At 47.3% G+C, this 13677-nt stretch overlaps 1 protein-coding gene across 4 annotated transcripts in view; it reads right to left on the bottom strand.

The window, feature by feature from the left end:
- Window positions 1-9: 9 nt before the first annotated feature.
- Window positions 10-13677, bottom strand: part of dab1a (DAB adaptor protein 1a) — a 154235-nt gene continuing 140567 nt past the window's right edge. For all 4 annotated transcript variants that reach the window (XM_088425094.1, XM_088425095.1, XM_088425096.1 and 1 more), the window contains 7 exons: window positions 12818-12880; window positions 12647-12743; window positions 10035-10423; window positions 9735-9933; window positions 8823-8971; window positions 6433-6529; window positions 10-3526 (listed from right to left, as the gene is read on the bottom strand). In XM_088425094.1, the coding sequence (XP_088281220.1) occupies window positions 6449-6529; window positions 8823-8971; window positions 9735-9933; window positions 10035-10423; window positions 12647-12743; window positions 12818-12880 (978 nt within the window). In that variant the 3' untranslated portion in view covers window positions 10-3526; window positions 6433-6448. The remainder of the gene's footprint in view (window positions 3527-6432; window positions 6530-8822; window positions 8972-9734; window positions 9934-10034; window positions 10424-12646; window positions 12744-12817; window positions 12881-13677) is intronic.

Genomic DNA, 13677 nt, shown 5'->3' with positions numbered 1-13677 from the left:
CAACTAAGATGAATTGAGATGTGTTTATTTGAACAGTAATACATGGTTGGTACATGGAAATTAAGAGCGAATTTAAAACTTAAAAAAAAAAATCATTAAAACCCCCCACTGTAGAATGTCATATATTTGTAAAGATAAAAATAATATCCATTTATATTAACAAAGTGTTAGTTGAGGTAAAATCTAGAAACGTTCACTGTCCCTTTTTGTGTAAGTTTTGCTCGTTCTCTTGACAAAATGTTGTTCATCATCATCACCATCACCATCAGGGTTCCAAACTGGTAACACGAGGACGACTCTGGCCATGAAACAGGGAGTCGCTGGGTGAAGACGGTCACATGGGCAAGTGGGCCGCTTCAATCGAAAACGGCCGACTTCCCGCTCAATTTCAAATGCGGGTCCGTGAGAATTTGACTTATGTGTCCAACCAATTTAGCATTAACTCGCACAACCCCAAAGACGTATTTTGACGTATATTTCAAGAGTCCGAGAAATTCGATCCGAGGTTCGTTCGTTCTTCCTTTTTTTCTTTCTACAGAAACTTTGGAGAATTTCCTATCTGGGACTCGCAGACCGACCAATGAATGACGGGAATGCAAAAAAAAAAAACGGGAAATTTAAATAAATTGCTGCTTCTTTCTAGTACAAATTCCAATGTTATTTATCTATTTAGAAAACTCAACCGCAGCAACGCTTTGTTTTACTTGCAGTGTACGTAAAGATGAAATTTAGACAAATGTTAATGAAACCTTCTTCTATAGCTGGAGGGCAAGCAGGTGTAAATGAGAAGCACGATAACGCGCCATCCGGTGGACATGATTGGTAACTGCACTCTCATCCCCTGCATTTCTCAAATGTGGGATAACAACATGATTGTGAATGATACTCTATGGTTAAACGACTTAGCTGGCTTTGATTTCGTGTTACACTTCTATTACTGTGTTGTATTTCAATTCCAGTGTAACTGTAGCACCACAGATATGGAGTTAACTTTAAGTCTAAGTACTAAAACAGAAAAAATAATTAGTGAGTGCAGACAGAAGTAGACCAGCGCCTGACGAATGGCGGACCAGCAAGAAATGTAAGTTGCGCACCTCTGATAAATATGTCTTTGGGATTGAATGTTGGCCATTTTCCATGGCATTACCTTGTGAAATTTGATTGAAAAAAACTGTTAAGGTTTAATTTCAGGCTTTTGCCTGGCCAATTTGGTGTTGATCGGTGAAAAATAGTGTGGGGGATTTCCAGGGACATTACTGTTGGCTGCTTCGATCAAAAATGTCCGACTTCCTGTTTGATGTTGGAAATCGATACTGGAAACCTTTCGGGGTGTGATAGCTGTTTATCCAATTTGGCATTACCTCATACAAACCCAGACATATTTTTACGAATCTCTCAGTAGATTTCGACATTCGATCCCAGGTTATATTTTTATAGCGCAGTGCATCCTGTCATAATTTAGTACTTGGGGCTGATCGTCTGGATTCCGAGAAGACGTATAACTACGTCTTCGGGATCGAATGAGTTGGCCATTTTTGTAACTTTCCAAACTCGTGAAATGTTGTCGTCTTGAAACAAAATGGCCGACTTCTGTTCACCTCCCAGTAAATTGACCACTCCATTTAAAAGATATATACTGTATATGTTTTTTTAAAACCAGAAAATAGCCAATTGCAAAAACAGGCGAGCTGTCGGGCACGCCGAGGCCACCAAAAGCAAAAACATCAAAAAGAAGTGAATTGGTTGAAACCGCGTGCCGCTTTTCCAGCATTATCATCGCAACATTTTTCAAGTCTGGCAGCCCTTTTGTCCTGGTTTGTTTGTTTGTTTTTTGGGAGGATATGCTTCACTTGGGAAAACAAAAAAGACATCCATCGCACATTTTTTGGTCAAATCCTGAATGGACAATTCTCCTCTAGAGGCAACTCGACATTCATTCATACTGTATGCTATTGCACCCCATGTAACAGGATACATTATGGGATCTTTTTTTTATTGGAGCGATGCACGCCCACCTTATACCTGTATAAATATATGAATATAGTATATATCAGTGCTGTCAATTACAACTTTGAAACTAATTCATTCATAATTTGTTTCCCAAAATTAACCACATTTTCCCCACATGTATTTCTCACAAAGCTTGTGATGCATTCACTTACTGTATGTAAAAATGAACGTAGAACCATCGCAAAAAATCCACTATTTCATCCCAAAGCCTGTTTTGATGGCTTTCATGAAGAATAAAACAATAACGTATAGTGAGAAGTTAACACAAACTAACATTTATAGCTTATTCATAACTTGCTTAAATGTCATATTTAAATGACCCCAAATCCCAAAGATGAATTTTTACGTATCTTTCGAGTGTCGAGGTATTTTGTATTCATTTATTTTGAAGCGTTAAGGTCATCCATAGTAGAAAAATGCCTGGCACTGAACGAGTTAAGTAGGTAAGAACTATTGTAAACGTTTTGTCGTCCAGCATCCCGCCATTTTTGCAAAAATAAAAATCCACTGAACGATTTAGCTAACATCTCTGATTTTTCAAACCAGAAAAAACTCAGTTTTTCCCCGGCCCTATTCGACAGCCCTCATATACAAATATACTCATGTATGTATACATATTTCAACATATATTTCTATATGCACATAGACATAAGTGAAGGGAGGAGTATCTCGAAGGGTGTCAAGAGGGATGTGTGAGACGGAACTGTCAAAAAAAAACAAAACAAGACAAGACGCTGACTTCAGACTAAAAGCACATGTGACTATTGCTTGTGTTGAACACTTTGCATAAGTCCAAGCCTCCCTATTTGATGGCGCAGAGGTCAGACGGCGGCTCAGGATCGTTTACAAATTGACCAACCCATTGCTCCAGATGCCTTTAAAGCGCCCCCACAGTGCCCTCTACGGAGCAGAACCCCACATTGCGGCTTGAATAAAAAAAAAAAAAAAAAAAAAAAAAAAATCACATTATCTTCCTTTTCCATTGGCTCTTTTCTTCATGGTTTCTTCTTCTTCCTGACATTAGTAATATACAAAAAGCTATAGAGAATGAACTGGGCGTCCCTTCCGCGTTGCCTGCTCCGTTTAAATCGCTCTGCCGAGGAGCAGGTCGGGCCGGCCGCGTGCGTGCGTGCGTGCGAGTGTGAGTGTGAGTGTGAGTGCGCGTGTGCGTATGGTTGGCAAGTGAGTAGCTCCCAGAGTTTGCTCCCGCACCCGAGTCAAAGCCACGACGAGCCTCCGCGCGGAAGGCAAAGATGGACCAGGAAGTCAAAAGGAGGAGAGCGGGAGGCCAGGGAAGGAAAGGTCCGTCCGTCCCAGCCGAGACCCGGCTTACCTGGGGTCCTTGGGCGAAAAGATCGCGCGCGGGCAAACAAATGCGGGGGAGGGGGGGGGGATGGGGGGTCGGGGGGTGTCTCCCTCCTCCGGTTTTCTCAGCCAATCCGGGCCGCCTGGCTCTTCCCGCGTGTCTCTATTTCTTCCCTTTGTTGATGCGGGCGTAAAGAGGGTCCTTCTCCTTCTGAGAACAAGAAAAAACAGGAAGTATAATGCGCAGTATGGCGGTTTCAAGAAATAAGGCCAAAAATGTTTGCCAATATTACGCAAAAAGCTGTTCTGTTCCTGATAAAACCACCGGATGGCAGTAAAACACTATCTTTAAAGCTGCTGCGTCCATGGCCCGCTCTTAAAGGTATAGTACACTTTTTTAGTCATTTTCATCCCTAATTAATATTTTTGCCCATAATTAATTATTTTTCTTATGCAATTAATACCTTGAAAAACAGGTTATTCCACTTGCTGTCCACTATAAGGCAGTAGTTGTCAACCTTTCTTCGGCGATGTACCGCCCGGGAAATATTCTTTCAGCCGAGCACCCCTTTAAAAGTGCAAATCATTTTTCGGTTCATCTTAAAACACGCCGTATACAGTATAACCAACTTGAGTCACGTGACCGGAGTGCCCCACGACACTCTGATTTCGATACTCGTTATGATCCCTCCGGGCTTGAGAGCGTAGGCCTCCGACGAGCAGCGTGACTCATCGTCGCCGCCCTCCGGCTCGCCGCCCTCCGGCTCGCCGCCCTCCGGCTCGCCGCCCTCCGGCTCGCCGCCCTCCAGCTCGCCGCCGTCGCTCACGACGGGGCCGCTTGTTATCGCACGCGTAATTGCGGTGGCCCGCTCCAGCTGCCGCCAAGACGGCGGAACGGGCGGGCCTATGATACGGCGGAGGACTTCTCAACTCGGCCAAGTGAGAGAGAGCGGCGGGAAGCTTCCCGCGCGACCGCTCGCCGCCCGATAGACCAAACGCACGGGCGGCGCATTTTAACGACCGGCGGAATGGGGGGACCCTTCGACGCTTTATTGCCTTCTTGTCAAAATTGGCGCGAATGATCGGCCCTGGGTTAAATCGCTCACGCCCAATTTGAAACCCTTAGAAGCAAAAGGCCTGCCTGGAACACTCCTCTGAAACTCTAACCTTAGTTACAAACGATAACTCGCGTTAAACTCCAACCTCAAATGGACTTTAAATGGCTGAAACTGTATGCGGCGCACTGAATAAAAGTTAGCGCGGGTCCCTGAAGTGGGCGCTCCAAATACAAGAGGGCAGTGGGAGGCACGTTCCTAATAAATTGCTCAAATGTGTGTTGAGCTGGCTATGGGTTGGGGGGGGGGGGGGGTCGTTGGAGACTGGACCTGGACAACAACAGCGAAATGAGATTGTTTAGTGAACCGTGACGGCGGGTCGTTTTACTCACTCTTTCCCGAACCCCCCACGCTACCCACTGATGAATGAAAAAGATGAAAAAAATGAAAAAGATGAATAAGGGACACTCGGACATATTAAGTCGTCGATATCATTCCTTTACTTCCGCAGTTCTTGAAAACTACACACTTAAGATACATGAAATCACTTCATATACACAAAATTGTTAAGCGGTCTTCTAGCCAGCGTTTTGTCATGTATATGTAATGTCATCAATTACCCAACAGGGGGCGTCTAGTTAACGAGACGTGTGGAACATCGTCCGTCTTTGCTTTTATAACCTCTCTAAAATGATATGAATGAACTTTACGATGTTTGGCAGTGAAAAAGGAGCCATTGTATTTAGAGGAAGGGAGTCAAAGCTACGGCCCGGGGACCGCATCCGGCCCGCAAGGCGTTCTAATCCGGCCCGCAAGATGATTTTTCAAAAATGAATAGGACTGAAGCAATCAGTCCGCTGTTTATAATCAATCGACCAAAAAACTTCAAAAAAAAGGGAAAGAAAAGAAACTCCTTTATGTGTGGCTTTGGTTGAATCAAAACTGATTTTCTCACTCAACTTGGTTGAAACCTGTGTCATCAGAGCAAATCCAACTGAATTTTACCCAAATGGCGGCCTTTTCATTGATGAAAATGACCTTCTACCACACTGCGACGCCCAGAACAATCGGATGAACTGTTCAGCCCAAGCAATTTCCCTCACACATTTTGGCTGCAATATGAGCCCGGTTGCTTACAGTATCAATCACAGGTGAGCTTTTCCCAGGGATAAATGGGCCTAATGAGATGCTGTGTGCGCGTGTGTGTTAGGGGAGGTGGGTAACGTCCAAGTGATTGAGCAAGTAAACACCATATGGGAGTAACATCATTGGCCAAGCTGCCCGCCTCCTACGCGCGAACCGCTCCGAGCCTCTGGCCAAAACAGTCCGTCTCCCGCCAGATTTGCCCCCCCCCCCCCCCCCCCCCCCCGCGGACCCCCGATCCCCTCACATGGGAACGACCCCCCCCTCCTCTATTTTCCTCCACCTGCTGCCCTTCGGCTTCCAGTTACCCCAAAACGAGAAGACCAGCACTTCTCTCCTGAAGCGGAGGCAGAATCAGGGAGGATTCTTCCCGGCTTTGTAATTAACGCCAATTGGGCCGAGGCGCTCATTAATCTCGGCAGCCGCGAATTAGCCGACCAAAAACAAAAGGGTCCGTTGCCAGCAGCCGTCATGAACGGGACGGCCGTCTGGAAGCGACGGGGCTAGCGCGGCCGGCCCTCCGAACCCCAACCCGGCCGGCCCCCCGAACCCCAACCCGGCCGGCTGTCCAAACCCCAACCCGGCCGGCCCTCCAAACCCCAACCCGGCCGGCCCCCCAAACCCCAACCCGGCCGGCCCTCCAAACCCCGACCCGGCCGGCCCTCCAAACCCCGACCCGGCCGGCCCTCCAAAACCCGACCCGGCCGGCCCTCCAAACCCCGACCCGGCCGGCCCCCCAAACCCCGACCCGGCCGGCCCCCCGAACCCCAACCCGGCCGGCCCCCCGAACCCCAACCCGGCCGGCCCCCCGAACCCGGCCTTGAGAATTACATTCAATCATATTCAAAAAACGGTTAAATAAAGTCAAAACAAGACTCAAGACGGACGAAGAGGAGAAGGTTTCAGGGTCGATACCTACCGCGCCCCGCTGCTATCTAGCTGCCAGCCTCCGGACTGGTCTGGTCGGGGCGGGGCCCCGTCGGCTCACCGGGGCAGGGCGACCCAGAACCGCAAGCCTACCGGCGCACGGCAAACGAGGAAGCAGAAGAAGAAGAGAATTGGAAAGAGTTAAGAAAGGAAGAAGGCAGAAGGAAACAACTACGAGTGGGACTGCGGCCCGTTAGCGAGAAAAAAGCAAAGAAGTCGAGCGGGAATAAAAGGGAATCGTCCGGGAGAACTATCGGGGGGACGGCGCGCCACAAAATCTCGCCGAAAAACAGGAGGGAATTGCGGGCGAATATCCCCAAATATCGTCTCCAAATTTTCAATGCATTTGTAAATGGAATATTTGATTTACTTTCATCAATAAATGTGTTACGCATTCAAGTATGACACAAACGTGGCTTTAGATTTCAAATTTCAATTTCAATTTGGGACCATATGAAACCATTAGAATTGCAGTTTTTGAGATGCGCTTTAATAGGATTGATGACTTTGATTTCCCTGCCATTTTGGCAATATTCTGTTGAGCGGCGCTCAAACTATGTTGGCAAACAGAGAATTCTTTGTCCACTTGTTTCACCTCAGGCCAATAGGTGGCGGTAGAAACCGGTTAAAGTGTCGTCCTCACTTCACAGGCGACAAAGACGCACCGTACCGTTTTTCAATTATTTCGTGGGCGTTAAATAAAATGGAACCTTCACGTGTGTGGATGGAACTGATACCGCTGAACAATTTGAAAAAAGAAAATCATAAATAGCTAATTCAGATGCCTTTAAAAGCATTGATGAAATTAGGGGAAAAATGCAATGCGCATCGTTTGCAAAGTGTGCGCACAAGGGTTAGATGGGATTTGACGTATGTCTTTATTCCTACAAACTGGGAACATCCTTGGAAAAATACCAAGCGGCGAATCCATCTTGTTGTGCGCTATTATTAAAAAGTGTCGACAGGAGGTCGCGAAGAAACGCGCGCGGCGTATCGCACGCATACACACAAAGACAAAAGGAGAAAAACATGTCCGTTCCCTCCAAGGACCTGCTGCTTTTCACAGCTCGCTTCGCAAAAAGCACGTGCTGTGCCCCCCCTTCCCTCAATCACGCTCGCCCGCCTTTATTTTTGCGACCTTTTCATCAAGCCGCCGCTCTTAGACACTTTTATTTTGTAAAGCTTCTCTCTGTTAGTCAGGCAGGCCCCCTGACATTTGCAGCAAAGGGGGGAAAAAAAAAAAATCTCGCTCTCGCCCTCTTGTCTTTTATTTTTGATTCCCTCCTGAAACGGCTGGATTGGAGGCGTAAAAGAAAAGAAGGTTTCACGCCCGGAGAGCGAGCGGCGGCCGTCGGAGGAGGAAGGATTTGAAAAAGGGAGCAGCCGCGAGGGTGGGAAAGCGCCAGAGAAGGTCAGGAAGTCTGCGGCGGAGTGAGAAAGGAGCTGCGAAAGGAGGACGATAAATATTAAGTGCGCCGCCAGAGCGAAGCGCGACCCTTCGGTCCGTGTTGCGTTTTAGCCGCTTTCATTATGGCCGCTAATGACAGCTTGGTATGTAACTCTCTGTTAGAGTCGCGGACTGCCATAGTGTGTGTACAAAAACAAACGTGCTATAAGAAATATGATCCTCGCTTGAGTTTGTTTTTTTTGGAACATTTTCACGTCTGCATATTTGAATGAGTTCAATAATTCAGAATACGAGACAAAACAGTGAATCCTTTTTTGCATGGGCAGCATTGGACGCATTTCATGTAGTGCCACAACATGCCTGGCAGCACTGAGCTCTAAAGTAAATCACAGCATGAAGAAGAGGCAGAGAAGCTCCCCAACTCATCTCCAGTATGAGTCCGTGCATAGAAGGTGTAAAATGAAGGGTTGGAATTGCCACGCATGCTAATCTTTGTTAGCCTCTTTACGGCGGTGAAAAAAAGAAAAAAAGATTGATGATGAGGAACACTACTTAAGGAAGTTTCTTATTATGACTTGAGAAACCCTGTTAAAATCCCACCTATCCCTTGAAGCGCTTTTAAATAGCCCATTTGAAAACGGCTGGCTTCAACTACTACAATTGCTTAGCTCTCAATACCAAAGCACTATTTTGACTATTTTGACTTTGTTACTAAATGAATTCTGTCATTTTTCACTTTAGGTACTTAAGTCCCGAAGTAATCGATCATTTTATGCTCCAACTACTTCAGGTACGACAAGTTAGTATTTATCTAAAGTAGTAATGTAGTAAACATTTAGTCAAAAACTTGAAAAATAAAAGGTAAAAACTATCAATAAGTCTCTGGGATTGAATTCCCGGACTCATTTTTATCCCACACTTGTGAAAAACGTAAGCGCGTGCATTCAAGCGTCAAACGCGCTCGGCAAACTCACGGCATCTTCCTCCCCGCTGCGACTCGGACTGCCTTCCGCCTCCCCGAACGAGTCGTCGGTGGGCGGGTCGCTGGCGTCCGTCGGGGGGTCGCTGACGTGCGAGGGGGACGATTTAGAGGGCGAGCTCTGGCGGGGAGCCGGCGTGGGCGCTGGAAGTAGAATGAAAGGCCACCTGGTACCGCCTCGTGCTATCGCTTCCACTTGACCCTTACTATTGATTTGGTTATCTGCCGCAGGTGAATTACGGGGCAAATATTCTTCTATTCTTAGCTTTCGGGCCATTTTTAGGCATGTCGTTAGTTGTGCCTAAAAATGCAGTGAGTAAAATACGATCGATAAAAATGGTAGAATCGTATCGAAAAAGCCGCATGCTTTTTAACATCAACTCTTTTAGTGCCGAGCGTTATCAGAAAAGCAAACGTCGAGAGGGCCGGTATATTTAGCGTTTTGGCTCATCTTTCAAGGCCGACAGAATGTAGTGTACTATGTCTATGGGAATATGGGCGGCATCATATGAAAGAGTGACTTCCATTCCTTACTTTGAATTGCATGTTGGTTGTAGGTGTGGAAACACTGCCATCCAATGGTCAAAGTTTCCACCACAGTGCTCAATTGGCTCATATTAGGGAAACGTTAGTCAAGGGCCCCCGTAAAATTTGACGAGATGAGAATTCTCGTCCGCGGCGGCACCAAAAGAGTTAAAAAGAGCAATGCAAATCAAATTTCAACAACTACTTTTTACAGCGTTTAAACAGGTTAGTCTAAAAAATCATTTGAGAAGGTCTGCTCTCATGTAACCAGTAATGAAAACGTAGCGTCGCAAAAGTGAAAATCCAACAAATAAAACGCAAGGTAATTCCAGCCAGCGGCATCCGCGCGATCGGACACGACAGGAGAGAGCGGTGGACTCACGAGAGTCGGTGGAGGGCGTGGTGGAGGTGACCGGCGTCAGGTTCATCTGGGAGATGTCAAAATCGTCGCAGTCGTCCGTGTCCTGGGCGGTGCCGACGCGGCTGAAGTAAGAGCCGAACGCCTCCGAGGCGCCCGCTAAGCCGGGCTGCTGCTCGCCTTTCTTTGACGGCATGGCCGGCGGCCTGGCCAGCTGAAAGCCCTGCGATAAACACCAGGACTTTGCCCTCGCTTTTAGACTGGTCGCCGGCCTCGCTGGGTCATTGACTCCGCCAGCCGACGTTTGGCAACGGGAGCCCCTACCTTGAACATCTCTTTGCTCATCTTCTCGGCCCGCTCTTCACGCCGCGGGCTGGACGACGCCGAGGGAGCGGCGGCGGCGGCGCCCGCGCCCGAATGCGATTCGCCGGCCGGGACGGGGGCGAGCGCTTGGAACACGGCGGCGGGCAGCGTGCCCACCGACTGCGCGGGGAGGTAGGCCGCGGGGGGGAAGGCCCCGGCCGCCACCGCCGCCCACTGCTGCTGGGCGGCGGGGAAGATGTTGGCCCGGCCCCAGATGAGGGGCCGGCCTCCCGGCAGGACCTGGGCCACGGGGCCCAGGGGGGACTGGACCCCGAAGGCCAGCGGCGTCTGGGCGGCGAACGCTTGCTGGGACCAGTGTCCGGGGGGAACCGCCCCCATCGTCACGTAACCTGGAACGGGAGAGCGAGGCAGAAATCGGCCGAGGAATTTTTTTCCTGGTTCGGAAATTCATCCCTTATTTTTTTTAATCCTTTGTTACTTTGAAAAGTTTGGAAATACTATAGTTTTGATACATACAGAGCAGTTTCCTCTTTTTTTTTTTTTTAAATACTTTGCTTAGCAGTTTCAGGATGAGTTTTTGGGGCGGGTTAAGGGCTAAAAAACCAGATGAATGAGAGCCAGCAATACAATCGATACGTCGACTCCTCTGTTTATTGTTTCTTTATGCTAGCTGGCAAGACGCAAAACGTGGTGACATTTAGCTAATATTGAAAGATACCCGAATATCTAGCTAGTTGCATAGAAAGCTAGTTGATATCCAGATCGATAGCTAGCAAGCTATCTAGATAACTAGCTACAGCAGCTAGCTAGCTGAATGTACATCTACGTATATATAATGAGAGAAATGCAGCACCACTCTGAGGCAGATGGGGGCGCAATACAAACACGCGCAGCTTTTTCTTCGATACACAAACTCACACGCACGTAGATAATAACCCATGCATCGCCAGAGAGCGCTGGCCTACTTGCGCCTGTAGCTAATGTAGCATCTCTTCACGGTCACGGCGAACTAGCATAATTACCTCCGGAATGAGGCGGCGTCGTTTCATCCAAACACGCTCATTAAAATGGCTCAAATTCATCAGCGAAATCTTCATCGGCGACACACTTGCCCGTCTTCCGCCTGGGCCGGGGCGGGGGGTCTGAACGCGCGCGCGAGTGAGAGGGAGGGCGGGCGCCGAGAGTCTCGGCTCACGCCCCATTCGCACACAAGCACCGAGGCCGGCGAGCCGGCGGCGGCGGCCATCTTTCTTCTCGGCCGCCCCGGCCCGCAGGTAAATCGACGGCATCCGAGTCGGCCAGCTAATGATGCATTTTATATTCCACACACAGCCGACGCCACCTCCTCTCCTCTCCTCTCCTCTCCTCATCAACATTTCATTTCTATTCCACCCCTCTCTATTAATCACATCCTGTTTCTTTTTACTTCTCCTCTCGCCTCTGCCAATCGGCTTACCTTTGACAAAAATGAACTTGGGGATGCTAACGGAGTGCAGAAGGAATAATATTCCGCCCGTGCGAACCCGAGTGAATTTGCTCCGTTTATTTGGCGGGAAGCATTTATGTCATCGTTTAAACAAAGAAATCGCTTTGATTATTTGGTTTCATTCAAATTAGAATACAGTTCACGCGGGGGTAAGTGTTTGTCATCGTTTGCGACAGAATTAGCATTTTGTATTTTTGGTGCTGCAGCGCAATCGACCGCCAGAGATTGGTACACATATTTTCGGAGTTTTGCCCCCGCTGCCGCGGATGCGCAGCAAACTACAACAGGCTAACGACCTAGTAGTGTAGCAGCCATGTTGGCAGGGGGAACATTCCCAGAAAAGGTAACAGAAAGCTAAGGCATTAGCTTAGCATCGGCGTAGGCACGCGGCTCAAAGACAGCATGGCGTATCTACCCCTTTATCGTTGATTTATTTAATGAGTTCTCATAATGAAAACATAATGCTAAATATCGTCTCCAACAAAGGACAAACAAAACAAACTATGGTAGTGTAATATTCAGTCTTTTTCTGTATTTTGCGCTTTAAACGTTTTTTTTTTCTGGAAAATAGTGTGAAAAACAAACTGACAGCACTTCTTTGACATTGCTTTTTCATCTTTTTCTTGCTCCCCTGTAAAATGAGCATTTTCACCAATTGGTACTTTCCTACTGGCCTGTACCCATGTACGTGTACACTATACTTGTTTTTTTTCCCTTTTGCCCATGAAAACAGCACAATAACATTTTATACGGCATTGCGTGTTGTTAGGTCAGTAAAAGTACACACTATCAGGATTCCATTACTACATGTAAACTCGGCTATAGATGCTAATCGTTAGCCTGCGTGCCTACGGCGTTTCCTGTATGTTAGCATTCATGTGGCAAAGGCAACGAGTTTAATTTGACAGTAACCTTCAGATGACAATGGCAATATACAAATAAAAACAAGCTCGATGCCTCTTTTTAAAAGAACAGAAGACCAAATATCGTCGTGAAGGGAGTTGAATTGGAAAAGCCGGGTTGCATCGCGTGCATCTGAAGGCACCGTCGTATTTGGGATTCTACTTGCTTTCTCTATCACTTTGTTCATCCTTGAAAACTAAAAAGTCCTGCACGATTTTCATACCTGAGGGCACAGACGCGGGGTTGAAGGGGGCAAAGAGCTCGGCGGGGGGCTGCGGGCCCTGCGACGGATCCAGGGTGTTTGCGGGTGAGGCGGGGGTCTGCCAAGGTGACAGAAAACAAGGCTCGAAGAAGAACCCCAATCCCCGATTGCGCATGCGAGGCGGCTGCTCACCGACGGCGAGGTTACGTCCGGGGGTGTGGACATGTCTCCGAAAAGCTCTAATTGGTTGATATTCTGAGAATCACATAAAGGACACACACCGGGAGTCAGGGTCCGATCGCCGCGTCGGCGCGGGCTGTCCCGTTGCGCCGCGTTGCGCCGCTCGCGCCGCATGCCCAACATCAAATGAGCTGACGTCACTTACCTTGACGGCTGCGGAGGCAACGGGGAGGAAGATGCACAAAGATGGGGCGAAATGAGATGAAATGGTTATGATGACATACCTACCGTCGACAGATTTGTCCGCCGGCCAAAGGTACTCAGACTACAAGTACAGCTACAGTACTTGCATACAGACTGAATTGCAGTCAAGACCAACATTAAACTAAGATTTTTTTTTTTCTCTGTACTCATTAACTAGTATTTGTGTTGAGGACAAAAGTTACAATTTGCATGTTATCTTAAAAGCTAGCTCGCTAGCTAGCGACACATCGGTTTGACCTTTCAGTGTGGAAAGTGTCTATGTCAAAAAAAATATTGTCACAATTTAGCATTAAATTAATCCATACTTATTAACAAGTACATATTAACTGGAACTCTAATAGCAGAAGTAGTTCATACGTACTGCAGCACCTAGTACTGTAGTTTAGTATTTATCATATCATACAATATATCATACAACATATCATAGTGTATCATATCAATATATATCATACGCTATAAACTGAGGAAATGGAAAAGTTGCAAGTAGTGTCTTATTGTAAAAGCTAACTAGCTAGCTAGCAAGTTACAAGTTGCATGTGACTGTAAAAGCTAGCTAAAAGAAAAGACAAATTAGCTAAGGCTAACAATTGGAAAAATACATATTACTT

Source organism: Hippichthys cyanospilos, chromosome 10 (assembly GCF_059441005.1).
Source record: "Hippichthys cyanospilos isolate Australia breed blue-spotted pipefish chromosome 10, RoL_Hcya_1.0, whole genome shotgun sequence".
NCBI classification, from domain to species: Eukaryota; Metazoa; Chordata; class Actinopteri; order Syngnathiformes; family Syngnathidae; genus Hippichthys; species Hippichthys cyanospilos.
This window is presented reverse-complemented; position numbering and strand designations above follow the sequence as displayed.